The 21,834-nt window shown below is 49.7% G+C and overlaps 1 protein-coding gene across 1 annotated transcript in view; it reads right to left on the bottom strand.

Moving 5' to 3' along the window:
* Window positions 1-256: 256 nt before the first annotated feature.
* LOC134375613 (proline-rich protein 5-like) overlaps window positions 257-21,834 on the bottom strand; it is a 51,747-nt gene continuing 30,169 nt past the window's right edge. The window contains exons 5-8 of the mRNA XM_063094223.1: window positions 21,372-21,463; window positions 16,318-16,458; window positions 11,009-11,135; window positions 257-651 (exon numbers count right to left, since the gene is read on the bottom strand). Coding sequence (XP_062950293.1) covers window positions 257-651; window positions 11,009-11,135; window positions 16,318-16,458; window positions 21,372-21,463 — 755 coding nt within the window. The remainder of the gene's footprint in view (window positions 652-11,008; window positions 11,136-16,317; window positions 16,459-21,371; window positions 21,464-21,834) is intronic.

Here is a 21,834-nt window from a genome sequence, read left to right as displayed (position 1 = left end):
TGAGCCAGGCAGGCAAGGCTGGAAGTGACAGAGTGACCAGTAGTCAATTGGGTGTGTGTGGCCACAAAGAGGTGATCACAGTCACCAAAATGAAGAGGGTTACAATAGGGGTTCCCCCAGGACATAAAGGCTAGGCCTGTACTCTAAAAGAAATAAGGAGGCATTTCCCGAAGGAGGAGTCCCTTGTGGTCCATGGGGATGGAGCTGTCTTCATCCTGGTAGCAAAGCAGAGGCTGGGAAGTCCCGAGGCAGCTACTCAGCTGAGGGATGTACAGTTCAGCTCTGAGCCCCGCCGGCTGCCCCCTGCCACCTCCTCCAGTTCCTCGGGGCTGTCAGTGATGTTGGGCTCACTGGAGCACTGCCGGTGGGGCGGGGAGAAGCTGGGCGGCAGGAGCAGGCACTTGTCCTCACTGCCAGCCTCCTCTCCCAAGCCCGAGTGCATAATGGTGGCCATGGCCAGCAGGTGGATGTCCGAGTGGGCATTGGCCACTGTGTGCCGCCGGATGCTGCCACACTTCTCCAGGTAGGCCTCCCCCTCCTGCTCCGTCAGCGGTGTCAGGGCCATCTCATTTAGTGGCCGGCTGACCGTCGTCATCGGGGAAGCATAGTTCTGGAGTGTCACCTTGGGCCGGACCCTGGAGTGCCGCCTGGCTGCAAGCGAAAAACCAGCAGAGGCTGTAAATGGGAGTGGGGAGTGGTGGTCACTATCTAGCCAAAAGTTCCTAATCAGTGTGGGAGAAGAGCAAGGTGGTGGCCCAACCTTCAGGAACAGCTTGAAGTGCAGCCCTGCTGGAATGCAAGGGAGGAGCCCGGAGATGTCTAAAAGTTTATTTTGCACTTTGACCTGTTTACACAAGATGCTGCCCCAGACCACCCTACCCCCTATATTAGGGGGTCACCAAAACACTTTCCTTGACAGATAAGGGTCAAGGGAAACTCCTCTCTTTCCCAGCTGCTGCCTGAGCTTCCCTGGATTTGCCCTAAGTTCTCTTTTAGCCAATCTCCTCTGTGCATCTGGGCACTGATTGGGTCAGCTTCAGGAGAAACCCAACGGAAGCATGAAAGAGGCCTCATACACCTAACTCCAGAGGAAGAGGTGACTAGGGAGTTACCTCAGCTGTCACAGCCAAGGCAGTGGGACCATACCCAAATCATACAGAACCAGGACCCCCAATGCCCCTCATCTCCCGCCAGGTCAATGGTCTGAGACCTGTGTTCTGTTCAAGTCAGTTCTCCAGGACTCAGACAGCCTCTGGCACCATCAGAGACCAGGCTAGGTTCTATGGGTGGCCCCAAGGAAGCGAAAAGAAGAGGACTGGACATGAATTATTATCAAACCACTGCTTTTGAACTCTCCCCACGTTCCAGAAACAATGCTAAACTTTTGAATGCATCTTTTGATCTTAAGTCATGATACAGATTAGCTCCCACTCTACAGATGAGAAAACTGAGTCCCCAAGGTCACACAGCTGGAATGTAGTAAAGCTGGGACTCAAACAAGACCAGTCTCACTCCAGACCCTGCTCCTCTGAGCTGCCCATGCAAAGCATGTCAGTAATTCTAACAGGCAAAGTACCTCGGGGAAGGACAAGCCAGGTATGTAGGGTTCAAAGGCTCGAAGAAGCATATCCACCTGGGAACGATTAGAAAACTTGCCAGGGCAGATGCCCATTGGACAGGGGCCTTAGGGTGGTAGAGATCTAGAAGAGGATAGGGGTGACAGCATGCTGAGCAATGGGAACAGCCTGAGCAACTTGCCAAGACAGGAGTGCCATCAGGCCACAGCCTGGCTGGGACACAGAGTGCACGAAACAGTGCCCAAGCAGGCAAGATGGGAGTGTACCAGGAGGGCCCTCAAATGCCAGATGGAAGCACCTGTGATGCACCAGACTGGACACAGTGGGCAGGAGGGTGCGGGGGAGCAGAGCAGGAAACCCTGCAGGTCATAGGACACGGCAGGTTGTGCTTCAGGAAGACTGCCCTGCAGAAGTGTGGCAGGATGGGCTGCAGCCAGAGAAGCCAGAGATGAGGAAAGCCACAGAGAAGGCTCAGACGTTATTTTCTATAAATACAAATTGCATGTGAAACAAAAATTAGCGCTAACAGAGTCAAGGTGCAAGGGGATTGGCATGGGAAGTAGAGTTGTGGGGTGGGGTGAGGAGGAGACACAAGAGGCTGACACTACACAACCAGCAAGTGAGCCGCACAGGAGGGGCAGGCACCAAGCTGTGGGGCAAAACAATGCAGGGGTGGCAAGGAAGAGCCAGCACCTCGTGGCACCAAGCTTGTCTCTGGCCACATGAGTCTGAGATGCCCAAGTGCCTCCACAGATGGATGTGCAATTTTGAAGCTGGGGAAAGAAGTTTCTATCTAAAGATAGAAATTTGGATATTTTCGAAGGATATTTAAGGACATTAGAAAACGTTCACAGTATAATATTTGGTGACAAAAGCAGAATATAAATAATACTATTATATGCATTTTTGCCTTTTTAATACAAAACTGGGTTTATACTGGGTGTTGTATTCACACACATATGTATAAAAACTAGACAGGCCATATGCCAAAATATAAGTAGTAGTGATCTCTGGGTAAAGATATTACCAGTAATTTTTAAAATTTCTTCTGTATCCTTATTTTAAATATATTTTCCAGATTTGATCCCATGTGCCTGTATTTCTTTTATAATGACACAAAAACATTTGCAGACAAAAAAAATTGCAGAGTCTTCTGGATCTTTGTAATGGTTAGAGCCCTCAGAGTGAACGTGACCTCTCTGAAAATGAAGAGAGGGGTCAAGGACTAAATTATTCTCCTGTGTTCCTTTGTGCAGGGGTCGGAAGGGAGAGGGGCCTCCTAAAATGACAGAAAAAGTACCAACAACTAACACACAGGATAGGACTTAAGGTCAGCACTGTTCTGAGCATCTTGCGTGTATGAACAATTAAATTCTCTCAGCCCAATGAGATAGGTACTATTATCATGATTGCCATTTTACATATGGAGAAACTAAAGCACGGAGATTAAATGACTTGTCCAGTGTCACAAAGAAGAGGCAAAGCTGGGACTGGAACACAGGCAGCAGCCTCTAGAAGCCGAGTGTCTTAACTGGTAGCACCACTGCCTCTGCGGAAGGAAGGAAAGCTGAGGGGTCAGAGGGGCAGGAGAAGAACCCAAACAGCTGGGTGACCCAAGTCCAGGGGAAGATTCCCCAGGAGGAAGCATAGCTACCAGCCACACCCCAATTCCTAGGTCCTCTCCTCTCCCCACCTTCACAAGGACTGTGCCAGTACAGAAACATACAGAGTCTGGGCCCGAGCGGGGACCACGCCAAGTCTTCACCCCTCGGTCCCAGAGAAGTCCCCCAACCAAGCTCTTCTCGAGGCAGCCCCACCTCTTCTTCCACTTAGGCACAGAGAACCATGTCAGGAGCTGGATGAAAGTCCTGCCCGCTGAAGCCACTCTGGCCCAGGAGAGAGCAAATCTGAAGGCGTGGCCATGCCGGAAACACATCTGCAGAGAATGGGGAATGGGCCAGATCGGTTCGCGGTCTCCTCTTCTTTTCAACATCACTCTTGCTGCCTGAGCGCAGCTTTCCCCAGCCTTCCAGCCACCCACCCCATCACTGCTTTGCACAGCACCCTTCCCTGACACCCTGAAGACCCCACAAGAAATACACCCCCTCCTCCCAGTGAGGCATGGTGGTGCAGAAGGAGTGGTAGATGGGGGCCTGACAGAATCAGTACCCCCACCACTCTGATGGGGCCAGGAGTTGGCCCTCTCTCTAAAGGGAAAGCAAGCAGTTCTGCCACAGACAGGCCCACGCTGCTTTAGTTTACTCTCTGCTCTTGCCAGGGACCTGGAGGGCCCCAGACACAGGTGTCAGCCACTTCCAGACCTCACGCTCCTGGATGGTGTCACCCATGTCCACCTGCAAAGCTCACAGCAGCTCCCATCATTGGGCTGGTGTGTGTGTGTGTGCATACGTGTGTGTGTATGTGTATCTGCATGTATGGGCACGCATAATAACGAGAATGAAATTCTAACCCTTAGGACTAAATCTCCAAGTCTACCGGCCCAGAACTCCAAGGGAGCTGTTAGGCAGTAACAAGAATAATTTTTCATAACCTGTTTTTTTTTTTTTTTTTTCCAAAATGATAACGTAGAATTTAGAGTTTAGAGTGGGTTCCCATCCATGGTCTCTGTCTGAAACAGGCAGGGCTGGTCCCATTGCATAAATCAGGAAGTCCATGGATCAGCCCCAGTTCTCTTGGGTTCTAAATGGCAGTGCCCATACTTTCCCCACTACACACTGCTGTGTCTCAGGGCACTGCCGCTGCCCTTGGAAGACCCACTCCTTGAGCCAGTCTACCCTCTCAAGTCAAGTAATAGCAAACACTGCCCTCCCACCCCTTGCCGCTACACCAGAGGCTGGTATTGGCCAGGAGAGCTGGGTCATCAGCCCCCCTCTTTGGGGATAGCAGACAAAACGACAAGGAACAACCAAGAAGGAACCTATGCCAGGCGTTGACAGAGGTTCTGTCTGAAGCACGGGTGCTCGTACCCTCCAAGCCACACATTTCTATAATGTTCCCACATTCTTACAATAATCATGTCACTTTTATGATCACAAAAATCAATAACTATAAAACTGAAGCACCGGAAGAGTTCAAGGCAGCAAGGACCCCATTAAAGAACCGTCACTTAAAAAAAACACCCTTGAAAACAATTCATTTCTCTCACACTGCTATTAAAAGCAAGCACTTTAGATCACTGGTGGGAAACATGTTGTGGCCTAAACCCTGCAACCGGACTGGCAGGAGACCGGACTAGACCTGTCCGGTGAGCACTTACTGTGTGCAAATCTGTGTTCCAGGGACTGGGTACCTACCTGCCAGGAGGCTTTTGTGCAGAAGGCACAGCCAAAGAGGCAGACAGTAGCTACATCATTTCTACTGCTGGTAGAGACTCAAATAATGTTTTATGGGAATATGACCGCTCTGTTTGGGGAAGGAGTCTCCAGAATAAAGCGGTATTAATGTTAGACTTTATAACATGGCTAAAACTTGGGACAGACAGAAAGGGCCAGGATGGGCAGTCCAGGAAAAGGAAAGACCTGGAGCAAAGGCTGGATTTAGGGAAGACACAAGGGAAATTGAGGGATAAGGATTGATTTGTGTGGTTGACACATGCAGCATCTTGGAGGGAATGAGAATTGTTTTGAGGATTTCCAAGGGCTCCCACCCAATGGAATGAGCCACAGAAAGTTGTCCCAGTGGGTCCTTGGAGAGTTCGGCAGGCAGCAAAACCACAAGGGAGGCTGCCTGGGCTGCTGCTGAGCAGGGCTCACAGGCTGAAAGCTGGAGCCAGAGTAGGGAGGCCCAACCTGGAGCAGGGGGCCCAAGGACACCTGCCCCGTCCTTCAGCAAACTCTTCTTAAGCTATTACATGCAAAACGCTGCACTAGCTGCAGAGAGGAAGAGAAACATAAATCTGATATTGGCCTGCCACCAGGGACTTGAGCCCAGCACTCTCGTATGCGTGCACGTGTCAGGGTGGGAGGTATGGTCTTAGGAGCAGCCACTTACTGACTGTCTGCTACGTGCTAGGTACTGTACCAGAAAGGAGGAGCTCCATCCACATGATCTCCTTCTGACCATCTTGCAGAAGAAGAACCTGAAGTTGAGATGCTGAATAACGTTACAGTCACAGTTAATGAAAGCAGGACTCCAGCCCAGAGCAGACAGCAGAGCCCCTGCCCATGACCCACACACAGATAAATGTTAGAGCAAGGTCAGCGTGGCAAGTGTCAGGGCAGAGGTACAGACAAGAGCACCCTGGGAATTCAGAAGAGGGGAAGCCATGAAGATTTCAGATGGGTCGTGCACCTCTAGGAGTGACTTACAGACTGAACCCAGACCGGCCACTCACTCACTCACTCACAGGACAGGTCCACACTGGGTCTTGGATATAAAAGGGAACAATATGTTCCCTGCCCTCAAAGAGCTCACAGTCTGAGGGGGAGACTGACAAATAATCAGGCCATGGCAAGGGCTAGGATGTGGTCTAGGATCTAGTGGAGCAGGGGAGGCACACACAGCCTCCCACCAGGAGTGATTCCATGGGGTGAGACCACCTCTACACCGGGCCCATAACACAGCAGGCAGCTGCTCTGCCTAGCCCTGCCCTGAGACAGGGCACCTGCTTCCTCCTGCTATCCCTGAACAAAAGGCAAGGGCCTCTGTGCTCAGCCCTCAGCAGCTCAGAGAAGTGAAGTCATTTGCTGCAGGCCACACAGCTGAGCCCCAGCCCTTGTGGTTCCCAAGGCCCCATTCGTTCCACGTTGCCTCCCTCTCCTTGCTGATGACTCATGGGAGAGGACCACAGCTCTTCCTTCTGCTTTCTGGGCAGAATGTTTTGGTTCCCAAGACTGGGTGTGGGCAGATCCGAGACCATAGGGGCCTTGCTAAGCTGCCACCAGACTCCAGAGCTAACCATCAGACAACTGCGTCAGCTGTGTCCCCACTGGGCCCCTTGGGAGGCCTTAAAACTGAATCCTAGGCCTGGGGCTGACAGATAGCTACCCACACTCCTGCTTCTTGTCCACTCTCCCCCTCCTTTGCACCAGGGAAGGCAGGGCCCTGTCACCCAGAGAAGGGACTCTCCCACGGAGGAACTGTTACCTTGTGGGTACCCTCTGGGACCTAAAAACTGGTCCTTCCCTTGCAGTGGTGCCTTTTAGCAGGGAGAGGGCTGGGCCCTGCCACCTCAACTGGCACCTGCTTCCAGGCCACCACCTCTTCCTCCTCCAGACTTTCACACGGGGTGGGGCTGGGGAGCCTCTATTCCTCCCACTCTCCCCAGGCACCCTGCTGAGCACGGGCATTCATCCCCCTGCACAGCAGCCAGCAAGGGCAGCTCCTTTCAAACCCCCAGAGAGAAGCAAAGCCTGGATAAGGCCGTCCTTGGACCCTTTGTTAGGGACTCGGTTCCCAGGCTTTTGATCTCCCAGGCTCACCGGCAGGGCCCCACCGGTGTATCGGCCATAATGCGGCCATTGTGACCCCTGCACACCAAGCCCATTGTGGGCACCCCTCTCCAGACCAGGCACCTGAAAGCACATGAATGCCCACTTGTCACGCAGAGAAGTTACAGTATCCTGACTGAGGCAGCAGCACCAGCGCCCAGGAGGAGAAGGGTCCCCCTTTGCCCCCGCAGACACAATGGAAGGAGATTTGCAGGAGGGCAGGGCTTCTGTGCGGGAGAAACCAAGCTCTGGGGTGCAGGCTGAGGGCCCTGTAGGCAGCAATGAGATGGGGGCCAAGGCAGCAGCTCTGAACCTTTCGGTTCAGAAAAAGTGGAATGGCACCCCTGATGAAAATGCCATATATTTTTTTTTTCATTTCACTTTCCTCCACCTCATGTCCACATTCCCACTGCAGAAGGGTGACCGCGTCAGAGAGCAGGGCACACGCAGTCACAGACACATGCACGCACACACGCCCGCATGCACACTCTCGCCCTCTCCCTCACGGGCCTCAATGACTCGTCCTTGCTCTCTGAAGCGAGCCCGCACATCCAGGGCGTGAGGCCTGGCTGGCTGGAAGACAGACTTCCCAAGAATCCTCCGGGGGAGCCACGCATGGGAATGTGGATGCAGTGAGGAGCTCCCCACGAATGAGCATCTTCTCTGGCTCTGGCCATCTATCTTGTGGGTGACCAGAGACCGTAGTGAGGACAGCACCCACACTAGCAGGCTAAGTGAGGAAGAAATATGTGCCAAGAGCCCGGTCACTATACAATGTGATGGGCGTTTGGTAAGTGGCAGCTTTGGAGGTGATCCCCCAGCTTCCCTGAACCCTCCCGTCCTTGCTCAGACACCAAGCAAGCCATGACAAGGCCCTCCCATGGGCAAAGTGATTTCTCACGCCCAGCTCAACCCCTAGTTTTTACTTCAGCTAGTCATCTCAGTACCCTTCTCCCATAGGTGGAATAAACGTTATTATCCCCATTTTACTGAGGGGCAGACTGAGCCCCAGAGTCCACTCCTTATCTGGAAAGGGGTGTCCTCAGTAAGGAAAGGCACCATTGTGACCACTTTAGCCTTTAGCATCTAGAGGTCTGGGATGAAACCTCTTTCCTGGGATACTTCTTGGGCTAAGAAACAGGAGGGAAGGACCTCCTCCTCAGCTGTCTCTTAATGAGGTCACCTTTTAAATGCTGTCAGTGGTGATGTAGGGTGATGGTAGGATACATGGGGCAGCTGGTAAAGTGCAAACGGCTTGAGGTTCTGGAATCCAGGATCTGACAGCCAAGTGACCTTAATCCTTATCTGCCTCACCTGTGAAATGGAGACAGCAGTGCCGCCTCCATGGCAGGGTATCTGGCCCACCCGGCACAGTGCCCAGGACACGATCTGTGTCCAGTGGCTTCCCCTGCCTTATGCTACTTGGCAACTCAGAAGCTCTTTCAGTTCCTCAAATGCTCTAACCTCTTGATCACCCCCTGCCCTCCAAATCCTCCCAAAGTTTCTTCCCTTTGATTGGGGATAGTCTTCCTTCCCTGTTTACTCAACTAACTCATATTCATCGTACAAGTCCCATCCCATCACAGACATCACTTCCTCCAGGCAGCCTTCCCTGACTTCCTGGCCCAAGAGCAGTCCCCCTATCATGGGCTCCATGACCCCTGTACACGCCCCCTCAGAGCATTTGTAGACCGATGAGTCACTGCCTTGTCTGTGACTTCCTCACTGGACTGTGTGCACTCAGAGGGCAGGGCTGGGTTGGTTTTCTTCATGGACGTATCTCTAGCATCTCACAAGCTGCCTGGCACATATGCTAAAATGATAATACAAAAATTAATCAAAAGAAGATAATGTCCTACCTTCCCTGCCCCAGTGAGACAACTCTCCAAAGATTAGCCTTGGTAGAAGAATAAAAACTCAGGTCTTTGCTTTAATAATTTGACAAAAGTGTGTATTATTCTTTTAGTTGTAAAGCTAAAGGTATCCCCCTATAGAGTCTTTACTAACAAACTTCCAAATCGACTCTGTTCCTGGTGTGGGAGACTAGAATATGCCACCCCCAAATATGCCTCTTGGGCATGAGGATTGTTGAGCTGAAGGCAATTAAGCAGCAGATACAGGAAACCTCTCTGTTCTCCCTCTATTTGTTAAAAGCAGGACATAAATTTACAAAGACTAAAGGTATCCCCCTCTCCTTCTACCAGAGAGGGTTAAACACTGAAGACAGCTCTAGACTCTTCTCTGCTAGAGGTGGTCCCAGAGGAATCTTTATTAACAAGCTTCACTAACTAGCCTTTATCTGTCCCTCATTTGCCTTCTCACAAGGCACCACCCCTAGAGACTGTTTTCCCTCTGTCTTGTCACTGCTCTGAAAACGCACTGTTCTTTATTAGAGATGCTCTATAAGCTGCCATTCAGAGCCACCTCTTGAGAACTACTTGTTCCCTGGGTGTGTCCCATGTACGTACAAAATACACGTTAATAAACTTACTTATTCTTCTCTCAAATCTGTTACATGCATCTGTTCCAACTAAGGGCTTATGAGGGCTGAAGAAAAACTATTTTTCTTTCCCTAAACTGGCCCAGATGATGGTGGAGTCCTCTGCCATGGCCCAGTTATGCATCCTGCTGGCATCCTGACATCTCTCTGGATCCCCCTGTTCCCCCAAACTTGGTGAGCCAAGCCAGTAGCAGGAAGGCGGGTTCCAGGGAGACCACAGCAATACGGTCCCCGGCTCAGGGCTGGAGAGGGCAGGAGACTGTTTTCCTTCAGTGTCATTTTAGCTGTGGCTTGTTCCATCTCCGTGAGCAGAGGGAGTGAGCGAGCAGGGAGGAGGGAGCCCTGCAGGCAGCAGGCTGGGGCCAGTGCTCCGATCCACGGTGGCTGTGGTCAAGTTGGTGCCTCCAGAAAAACACAACCAAGGCCGTGAAAACTGCCAGCCGGCCCTGCCTTTTTCTGTGGAAGCGAGGCCCAGGAAGGAGTGGGGACCTCTCTGGAGGCTGCCCCTTTCCCTCTTTCTTTGAGGCTCAGCTGCAACTCCATTAAAGCGAGAAGAGGGGGCTAGAGGTTCCAATTCAGGTCATCTGTTTCCACGCTGCACCTCTCTGTGGGTGCTGGCCACCCCGGCCTTGAGTACAGTTGCCTGCCATCCACTTGACAAATATTTTTTTGAGTGTCCACTATCTGTCAGGTACTATTCCTGGCATAGAACATGAACACGCAATTCCTGCATTTTGAGGGCCCACATTTCAGACAGTAACTGAGGAATGTCTTTTATTATAAATCTTATTATATAGCTATTTCTACCAAGATCGTGATCTCACTGAGAGCTATTATGAATTATATTATATAGCTATCTCTATCCAGACCATCGAGACTGTGGTCTCATGGAGAGAAGGAACAGATCTGATTCATCTCTAGATTCTCCAAGGTGCCTAGTACAGAGCCTGACACTCAGGCGGCCTGATGTTACCTTTACAGTCACCAAAAATGGCCCCAACAGGATTTGTCCCCAAATCCAGTAGCCCCTTTCCTTGCTGGTACCTTCAGAGATAGAGTGGGGAACAGCAGCTCGATAACATCTGGCCACACGACCAACACGTTGGTCTCACATTTTGAGCTGCTTTCAAAGGGAAATCCATCATGGGCAGTTCTTCTAGTCAAGCTGAGGGGAGGGTGTAATAAGGCAGTTTCTGGTATCAAATATAGAAAAATTAATGTCCCAGGCACACAAAAAAGATCAAAGCCACTGATCAAAGATGTGGATCAGACAAGCACCACTGCAGAGGCACGACATCAGTCTCTTGGGAAGACTCACCGAGGGGGAGGAGGTTACTCAACACGGGCCATCAGTGTGAGTGATTAATATGCACAGATGTGCACAGTCCCACATCAGAAGCAAAGGGCTCGGCACGTGATCAGTGCTCAGTGAAACATAACTGGGATCATTATCCTGGCAACTTGAGAGCCGCACCCCTTACCCAGCGTGTACGTGGGGCCTGAGAAGCCGCGGTCCCCGCTGATGCCGAGGAAAGGAGAAACCACTTGCTTCACCAGCTCCTCCAGCTGCAAATAACCCTCACTTGGGCCTGTGGGCTCGTGAACACTCTGGAAACGAACATCCAAGATAGACAGATGTCAGTGGAAGTCACCGCAGCCAGCAGGCACGCACTCAGTCAACACACCCTGACTCTCCTCCTGCGGTGTATAGGGCAGTGTTGCCGGATACTTAGAATAAGGACGCTGAGGCCTGACACTCTCCCTAGTCACCTGTCAAGGGTCACAAGGATTAGATCTGTACATGGTTAGTAAGTACCATGGCAGCCTTTCCTACCAGGCCCTACCAATCAGCGTGGGTGGGAGTGTCCCCAGCTCTGGGTTGATGTCTGACTGGTCCTGATGACAATAATCTCACCTCCACTGTCATAGTGACCAGTTCACACTAGGCATGAGGGCACTTCATATAAACACTTTACATAAGTAGTCCATGTGTATTAATGCATGGAGGCCTCCCAACAACCCAGGGAGGAAGACGCTCTCATTATCCCCTCTCTGTGGATAAGGAAGTAGACCCAGGGAGCTTAAGTAACTTGCCCAGGAAAACACAGCCAATCAATGGCAAAAACCCTGGACTGGAACCCAGGCTCCAAGCCCATCTCACTGCCACTTGTTAACAGACTAGAAAAGAGGGAAAAGTATGGAAAAGTCCAGAACAGTAGAAGAAAGGGAGTCATTCTGGAATCAGGCATGCTTCTAGCAACAAGATGAAGAGCCAGTTCAAAAGCCCAGCATGACAGAAGCACCCAGAGCTAAGCCCCAAGTAGACACCAACTAAAACTCATAACCACACCGTCAAAACCAAAAAGGAGCCAGTAACCAAAGTTTTCTAGAAAACCAGCAGACTGCTTGGGAATTCAGTTTCTTGCAAGAAAGGACATGAAGGCGTGCTCTCAGGTCGAGGGCTGCAAGGAAGCGGAGACCACCTGGCAAGGGACAGGGGCCTAAACAGGAAAGAAAGAAGGCTGCCTGGGGCTGTGCTCAGTCCAAGGAGTTGTCAAATCCTCAGAATAGAATAGGTTTTGAATTGCTTTCACTTAAAATCTCTCCATTGCACCAAGGTGTTTCGGGGACTGGAGAGGGAGATGGTCAGGCAGCAAATGGGAAGGGACGACGCCCTGCAGGTTGGGGACCCCTGGGGGAGATGTCAGCTCCTGAGGAAACAGGATCTTCCTTGGCCCCTTCTCAGCAACATCTCACTGAGACGGGTGTGGTTGGTGGCGGAGGGGAGAAGGGGACAGCTTAAGAAAACTAAAGCAGCTGGGGAGGGGGCTCTGGGACAGAAGATTTGGAGGTTGGGACAGAAAAGGGGTCAGAAGGAAAGAGATGCAGAGAAAGAGCGGGCCCGGTACCCACGGCACAGCTTCTCTTCAGGCTGCCTGGCACCTGAGGCCACCACAGGAGAAAGCATGGCACTTCACACTTCCTTCAGTTCACTCAGGCTCAGCAGCAGCATTGGGAAAGTCAGCCGTGGAAATAAAGCGCCACCCGTGTAGGAAGACACGCACACACCTGCCCCAACTGGAAGGGAATCCTCAAGGCAACTGAAGGAAAAGGGGAGCCTTATTCATGCTCCCCAAGAACCACACCAGGCCTCAAAAGCAGGGCAGTTTCAGCCACAAAACCACCTTGACGGGGTTTCAAAACCCAGGAAACTTTTTTTTTTTTTCATTTTTTTCTATCCTTGATAGTTCTCATCTGGCTTCTCCTCCAAGCCTTTCCCCCCCTATAATTCATAAGCACTAAACCAGGAGAGATGACAGAAAAAAGAAGAGAAGCTGCAAAAGGTGGCAAGAAGACAGATGAGGAACATGTGATTTGGAGCTGGACGGGTCTCTCCCAGGAAAACCGTTTCTGGGACTGTGGCTCGCACAGCACCCTCAGCCCCAGGCCTGGCTGTGGAATTAGTGTGGCCACTGCAAAATGAAAATGCAGGGCCCCTTCCTCAAGCATCATTAGGAATTATTAAGACAGGGACAGGAGACAGTTGATCCAAGCACTGGGCCCTCTGAGCATACATCACATACCCTGCCTGGCTGGCGGGGCCCTGCAGACGCATCGTTCTCAGGATGGTCTCATGACCTGTCTGCACCGGCCAGGAGGAACCAGATCTTCACACAGGTCAGAATCTCTGGTTCAGCCTCTTGCTGGGACAGGCCCACAGTAGGAGAGTTTGAGCCCCTTGTATATTTGGGATGGGGTGGGGAGGGTTGGTTCAGGGACATTTTGGAAAAGCAATGGAAAAGGGAGAGACAAAGGTCTGAGAAGGGGCTCTTGTCTCTGTACCGGAGTCAAATAATTCTGAAAAAAATAACCCCAGGTCTCATGGCACTGTGGAAAGTGGGGGTCCAGGGAGAGAATGTACAATTCTAAGTATAGGGGCCTAAATTTCCTGCAGCAGGAACGGCCCCGGGGCAGTGCCACCTGGAAGTTCCATTCAGACCCAGAGGCTGCTGTTTCTGCTGCTCAAGAAGGACTTGGGCTGGGGAACGACCTGCACTGGTCACTGTCACACTCTCAGCCCAGGCTCCAGAGCTCCCGAGTGAGGAAGAGCATGGCCAGGGGAACTAATCCCAGCAAGCTCTCAGGGAAATGAGACCAAATGCTCCACATTAAAGCAGAACCATCTGAGAAGCTTCAAGGCGTTTCCAAGTACCCTGGGTGACTGCAGGAGGGACGGCAGTGCAGTAGTAGCAAGAAAGCTGAGTGGAAGGTAGAAAGGACAAGGGCTGAGGAATGGGGGACAGATCCAGCTCTCTTACACATTAGTATGTGACCTTGAGCTTCTCCGAACCTCCATCACAGATGTCAAATGGGAGAAATGGCGGCACAGACAGAGGAGGGACAGTTTCCTCGCCCAGTTTCAGAAATTTACCACGACCATGAACCTTCTCTGACTGTACGTCCCTCTGCCAAGAAAAGAAGCCCTGCAGGACGGCCACCAACGTGGGACTTGGGGCCAGGGACCTGGCGTCAGTCCTACTCAGGCTCTTCCTAGCTGGTGCCATCATTCGCTGAACACAGTTTAATTAACACCTACTGTGTGCCAGAGACCGTGTTGGGTGCTGAGGGCACAAGAGCGAGGAGAAAACATAAGGACCTGCCTTGACCAGAAGGAGGCTGTGGGCCTTGGAGGACGGAGTGTTCCAAGCAGAAGGAGCAGCGAGCACAAAGACCCTGCTGTGGCGGGGAGAAGCCAAGGAGGCCAGGTCCCAGCCAGGCTGGAGAGGATCGGGGTACACACGTGGGCTGTTTTCCCAGCTGAAGGATGTAAAGGGACCCCATGGAGAGCAAATCAGGGTGGGGGCCAAGGCGGGTGAAGGCAGACTTCCCTGCGCAAGCAGTCTAGCCCGTCTTTAGGGACTTCAGGGCAACGATGACAGCTTTCTCATGGTTGCCGGGTTGCCTGGCACAGGGCCCGGCATGTTGGAATGTGGCAGATGTTTCTCATGACAGAGACAGGCCCTCCAGTTCCAGCATCAAGAGGTGAGAGCTTTCACCTGCAGGACTGGGTCAATTCTCCTTCCAACAAACAAAGCAAACCACCACCAAAACAAAGGAATCACTTCTCATCCCCAAAATATCATATGTGGAAATGAGAAGGTAGAAGCCCAATGATCCTAATTTTCCTACCAGAACCCCAACGGGCTCATTTTCTAGACTCCTTATTCAGGATCCAAGCTCTCATTTAGGCTTCTCAGGCTGCACACACATTTTTCTATCTCCTCTTTCTCTTCCCCCTCCATAAAAATACTTGACCTGGCATTTCAGCCAGTTACACCCACCCTCAGCCTCTTAGGCAACTTTTCCTCCTCTCTGAGAACAGGAAAAGGGGAGATGGCCCAGAAGGACAGCCTGCCTCAGAGAAGCTAAACAGAAGAGCAGCTGGGTCAGGGGCCCCAGTGCCTGACATCCACCCCTGCTGTGAGGGCAGCATGGGGTCACCATTAGCCAGATCAAGGATGAAGCTGTCTTCCTGGAGGAAGGGCTCAGAGCTGATGCTCTGAACTGATTACAGAGGTCACTTCTTAGTTCTGTCCCTAGCCCACAAGACCAAAACCCATGTGGAAATCTGATCCCCAATGATGATCAGTGTTGGAAGCTGAGTTGTGGGGGTGGATCCCTCATGAATGGATTAATGCTCTCCCTGGGGGAGGGGGGTCTGAGTGAAATCTCACTCTATTAGTTCCCATGACAGCTGGTTGTTTAAAAGACCCTGGCACCTCCCTTCTCTCTCTTGCTTCCTCTCACCACATGATCTGCTTGTACCCGCCGGCTGCCTGCCACTTTCCACCATGAGTAGAAGCAGCCTGAGGCCCATGCCAGATGCAGCTGTCCCAGAATCGTAAGCCAAATAAACCTCTTTCCTTTATAAATTACCCAGTTTTGGGTCTGTTACAGCAACACAAAATGGACTAAGACAAGCACATAAACTTCCCAGGTTTCAGTTTCCTCATCTGTAATGGGAATAACAACAAAGCCTCCCTCATAAGGTGGCTGTTTGGATTATTTGATTAAAAAAACAACATACTTAAAAGTCCTTGGCCCATGCCTGGTGCACAGCCAGGTACCAACAAGTGTCAACTCATCTCCTTACTGTTGATCTAGAACTGGGATGAGGAGACACTAGGCAGCCCATAGGGTGTCTCTTACTGGAAACACACAGGCTGTGGGATACAACATTCAATCAGGTGCAAACCAAAGCACCCAATACAATTCTGCAGAGAGAGACCAAGCAAGGCCAGGAGAGGCAGCATCACAGAGGAACAAGGGAGATTTGGTACAGGTAGTGACCAAGAAGTGGAGAAAGGCTGGTTGCTTTGTGGCTGGACATGGTCTCATTCCTGGTTGTAATCCCTCATGAAGACCATCTGCCCTGGAAACCTTCCAGTGAGTTCCTGGTCTGGCTTGAGCTAGGCCAAAGTGGATTCTTTGTTGTTACTTGCAACTTGTGGCTCCCTGGCATAACTGGAGAGGGGACAAGCATGTCTACTTCTTTCAGTCCCCACTGCAATCCCATGGGCCTAACAGGTGCTCAGGGGATGCACATCAAATGGACAAGTGAACTAAGGAGCATGGACAGGTAAACTAAAAAATACTAAAGTAAGCTAAAGGGCTCTGTGTCATTTAGTTCCCCCCCACCCCCATCCCACATAGCAGTTTCCTCCCTCTCTCCCTCCATCCCTTGGCCTTGAGGTGCAAGGTGAGGGATGGCCCTCCAGCAGGGTCTCACCTGCAGGATGAGCAACATCTGGACAATAGACGAGGGCAGCTTGGACTGGGCCAGCAGCAGCAAGTCACCCAGTTTCACCTTCAGCAGGACCAGGTCTCGGAAGCCCAGTAGGGAGATCTGGCGAATGGTGAGTTCCTGCCCCTGGAGAGAAGAGAGGAGGGAGGGCCAGGAAAGTGAGAATTTGCTGGATCCACCACCAGCTGCATGCGGTTCAGGGCAACACAAGTTTACAGAGCACCCAGGATGATGCAAGACACATAAAAGCATAATAGAAGTCATGCTGTTGTAAGTGCTATGAGTCGTCAGCAAGGAGAAAGAGAGAGGAAGAGGGGAAGAAACAAGAGAAAAGATCAGTAGACCTCCCCACCTTCAAGGCTGCTTCCTCAACCTCACCCGTTAAAATTTATGCACCTACCACATGCCAGGCATAGGAGGAAACCATCAGACCTGTTGCATTGTTATGCAAATACAAGTAACTTAGAAAGAAAAATAATTGGGAAAGTAGAAGGAAAGAGACTTATTTAACTGTGAGAATGAAGTGGACGGCAGAGGATGACAATAACTAATAACCACAAAAGCTGACATTTATTAAACTCTATGTACCGAGCATGATTCTAAATACGTTCGATGTAAATAACACATGTAATCCCTACAACCACCCTTTGAGATAGGCAGTATTATAAAACCTACTTCACAGAGGAAAAACACTAAAGCTCAGAGAATCACAGCAATTTATTCAAGGTAGAGATGGGTTTCAAATCCAAACTATTTGATTTTAGAGCTCCTGAAGTTTTCCAAGACAGAAATAGAAAGGAGGCTCATTTCAGACTCTCCTTTGCACATATATATACAGCACATACCAAAAAATGGTTGCCCTTGGTAGAGCCAAAGATATAATTAGGGTACCCTCCCAAACAGGACATAGCTTCAGATCCCCCAAGTCTACCAAGTCTAAGAAGGTCTGTATTTACTATAACTCCTTAGGGTTTTATAGGAATGAGGCTAAAAGTGGTTTTGCCATCTCCGCATTCTCCCACCCTACACGCCACCCATTAACTCTTCACACGCAACCACCACTCATGCCATATGGGCTCAGCTGAACCCCCCCCAATGGCAGTAGTCCCCCGATTTTTCCAGGTTTTATTTCATACCCCATCCCAGCACCCAGCATTGATGGCCTGTCTCATCATTTGTTGTGGCCTTGCTTCATTTCACTTTACCAAGGTAGAAAAATGAAGGAAAGTTCCTTTCCCTTTGCCAAGTTAGAAGAATGAAGGAAAGTTCCACCCCCTGAACAGAGTCACTCAAAAACACATCTGTCCAATGAGGAAGCAGGTCTTACACAGCCACTTATAACCACGGGGAGTTGGGAGAAGAATCCAGCTGGACTAACAGACATCTCAGGGAACGTTACTACCAATGGCACGAACCCCTAACTCAGCGGTTCTCAAAGGAGGGTGTCCTGATGTGTTGGTTTATTTATGCAGAAACTTGACTGGCTATAGGGTGCCCAGATTAAACATTACTTCTTAGTGTGTCTGTGAGGGTGTTTCTGCATGAGATTAGCATTTGAGTTGGTGGACTGAGTAAAGCAGACGGCCCTCCCCAACAGGAGTGGGCAACATCTAATATGTTGATGGCCCAGATGGAACAAAAAGGTGGAAGAAGAAAGAATTCGCTCTCTCTGCCTGATTGCTGGAGCTGCAACACTGGTCTTTCCCTGCCCTTGGTCTGGGACTTATATCATTGGTGGTCCTGGTCCTCAGGGCTTCTGATGCACACTGACCTACACCCTGGCTTTCCAGGGTCTCCAGCTTGCAGATGGCACACTGTGGGACTTTTCAGCCTCTGTAATTACATGAACCAATTACTCATAATAAATCTCCTTTTATGTGTGTGTGTGTATATATATACTCATACATATGCATGTACATGTATATTTATGCACACATACAAATACACGTTTTATGTATATATAATCTCCTATTGGTTCTATTTCTCTAGAGAAAACCTAATAGACTGGATCAGCAGTATCAGCATCACATAAGAAACTGTCAGAACGGCAAAATTTTCAGGCTCCATTCCAAATCTAACGGATCAGAAACTCTGGGGGTGGGAAGCAGGAATTTGGATATTAACAAGCCCTTCAGGTGATTCTCACACACTGCCCTGCTTACCTGGCCACTGACCAACCCACATGACAAAGGCCCCAAGATGAAATCATTCTGGGATTTAAACAAATTCCTTAGCACTGAAAAGCATTTCACTGGGATCTGGGAAGGACAACATACCACTTCCCCAGCCACCTTCCTGGGAAACCAAATGCTGTCACAAAACATTGCACAGACCTGCCGTTTTGGACACTAGCTGACATCACCCATGCAGTGTTGCTGTGGGAAATCCTGCTGACGAATAATCTGTCCACTAACGGGCCACAGAGCCTGCCATGCAGTATGTGTTCAATAAACACCACTGTTGACTCAAACATGTTTGCTCCCTTCCAGAGCACTTTTTCATGTAGCTTTATCATTTCTTCCTTGTTACAGGAATAATACATTCACACATTACGAACACACATAACATAGTACACTGTAATCTGATGTCACGAGATCACCATAACCACCTTTCAACAGTTTCCTATCTATTTCTCCAAATGGTTTTCTTTCTGTAGCATTGAAAAAAAAAAAAAAATTATGGGCGGAGCTAACATCATGCTGGATGCTTTAAATAAGTTATTTTAATGATAAGGTACTTTTACTTGGTTTCATTCTTTCAATATCTCTGAAAAGTTGGGCAGTTGGTGTTACCCCTGTCTGATGGACTGATGGACAGGGACACTGAGGCACACAAGGGAATGAGCTCCAGGCCCCATTATTCCATCCAGTCCAGGGCTCTTGGTACTGCATGACATCACCTCTTTACATGAAATACCTAGAGTCACTTGGGTACAGGCTAGGCATGAGTAGTTATCTGCCCGGGGAAGATGAGAGATTTTGCCTTTGGGGCTTCCAAGCCCAAAGTTAAACATTATATGTTCAGGAGAAAGGCCTGAACTTATAAGTGACCACAAGGGCACACTGAACCGGTACAGGGCAACTCCTATGTTTAAAGGCAAGCTGAACTGGGTCCAGGACAGCTATGAGGTACTACCATTTATATAGAACTGGCTCCAATATCTCATGTCATTAATCTCCCCACAGCATGGGGCTTTATTTTAAGAACCCCTCACTGATCCCCAAAGGCACAAAGGCCTTTTCTGTATGCAAACCCTGGCCTCTGATGCTGGCAAAAAATACTGTCACAGGAGGTATGGGGTACCCAGTTTATACCAACCTGCCATATAAACAAGTTAATCATTGCTTTCTTAGAGGATCATATGAGGCCATTAACCAGGGTACTGACTCATTACCAGGCCAAGTCATCTCTTCAGCCTACAACGAATCAGAGAAGGAATTCATGCTAATCTAGAAATGGCTTTTCTATTCTTGTTTAAGGCCAGAGGGGGAAAAAAGGCAAAATATGCAGTATCTGGGACTTATTTATACTCGAAGACTATTCATATGTAACTGGGCATCCTGTGTTTATCTGGCAACTGTACTGGAGCAGGTATGTAGACCTGGGTCTCTCTTAGGGCCATTTTGGACAGGGAATTCAGAGTGCAGGTGCCCAGAATGGTTCTAGAATAGGGAGTGGGGATCTAAGGCTGGCACTGTCCTGCTTCTCTTATAAAAAAAAAAAAAAAAAAAAAAAAAGAAGCATTACATGAAACTCAAATATGGCACCCTGTTTTTTTATTTGCTAAATCTGGCAACCCTATCCCCAGGTCTGCCTTCCTAGGAGCAGACCCACTGCTGGCCAGTGGGTGGCTGCTGCAGAAAAGTAGGAAGTTTTGGGCACAGGGGCTGACTTGTCCACATAAACACAGAATGGGACTGAGGATGGGATAATAAAGAGGAGTGGACAACAGGCCAGAGACTTCTATCTGCACTGTCTTCCTGGAAATGTTAGGGCAGGCCTGAAATGAGAAATAGAATCTGCAAGCATAAGCGCCCAGGTTTTAGATATATGACATCTGTTTTAAGCAACTCCAAATTCTTTTAAAACACCATTCAGACCAAACCATCCACATGAGCTCACCTCCGGAATAAGGTAATTCCAACCATTGCTAATGGCTGTGTTCTTATTTTGCACACTACACCTGCACTTCAACAAAGTCCGATTATCTAGGAAGCCTTAACCCCAGCGGGAGGAGTAGAATAGTGAGCACCCTGCAGGCTAAGCGTGCAAGAGAGACGTGGACTGTGGAGGCAATATACTGGTCAGCCCTCCTTAAGAGGTGGCCAATCTGACCTGGCAGTGGTCAGCATGGGCTTAGCCTCTGCAGAAAGGTCGGGGGGAGGAAATCAACACAAGTGACAGGATGAGAAGTCACACAGTAAGAATATGAAGGAGATGTCGCTCATCTTTTACTCCTAAATTCCTCATTTTGCAGATGAAATGGAGCTACACTCAGAGACATTGAATGACCTTGCCCAAACCCACACTCTTGATCCCAAGTCTATTGCTATATCCCGTTCCTTCTCATCTTCAGGAATCCCTTACAAAGGGCAAGGGACATTATTCCTTTTCCACAATTTGAGGGCAAAAGCAAACTTGCTTAAAAATTGTGCTTCAGTGAAAAGAAAAAGAAAAAGGAAGGGAAAGAGGAGAGAGGCAGGGGGAGAGAGAAAGAAAAGAAAAAAAGTGTCCCTCTTTCCTCTTCTCTACTTCTGAAAACTAATAAAAAACAAACCACTTCAAGAATATAAAGACATACTCAAAACTAAGAGGGTAATGAGAGCTACAAATTGCTAGTTAGGCAGGCACTCTTTGCCTGAAGTTAAGTACTAAATATAGAACCAGAGAGCCCTCAGAAGATTGCCAAGGTCTTTAACCATCTCAGGCTCCCAATCTGCAGATTCTCTCTTATGCAACAGGAGGTCCCAGGTTGCAAAGGCCAAGAAAGAACACAGATTGCTGAGGCCGGCAGGAGGTCATTCCCCAAGGAGACTGACCTGAACTGGATAAAATATTGCCTGGAGAGTGGGGAGAGTCTCAGTGAAGAAGTGGTCCCAGACTTCAGCCAGAACCTCAATGCGATTTTCACCTAAACAAGGGCGAGAAGGTGGGAGGGGAGAAAGAAAGAAAAGAACTTGTCATTACTTGTAGGACAGGCCAGAAGACAGTTCCATGTAAAATGTAAAGTTGCACATGCTAGAAAACTTGCAGCCAGGAGCTGTTAGAGCCCAGACAGTAGAGGCATGGAGCTACAGGGTCTGTATCCCTGGCTAAGACCACCAGAAATTCTCAGGGCAGTAATATACCCAGTCTCACCAGGATGCACGTATCAATCTAAACTCATACTTCACTAGTAAGACTCTAAATGTGAGGAACTGCACTTGGGGTGAGGGGAGGGAAGAGAGCTCAGTACCTATGTTTGATCTGCAAGATGTTACCACAGTAAATGTGGGATTTGGT

This window comes from Cynocephalus volans, chromosome 4 (genome assembly GCF_027409185.1).
Source record: "Cynocephalus volans isolate mCynVol1 chromosome 4, mCynVol1.pri, whole genome shotgun sequence".
Classification (NCBI taxonomy): Eukaryota; Metazoa; Chordata; class Mammalia; order Dermoptera; family Cynocephalidae; genus Cynocephalus; species Cynocephalus volans.
The sequence above is the reverse complement of the archived record's forward strand: the minus strand, read 5'-3'. Positions and strand labels throughout refer to the sequence as shown.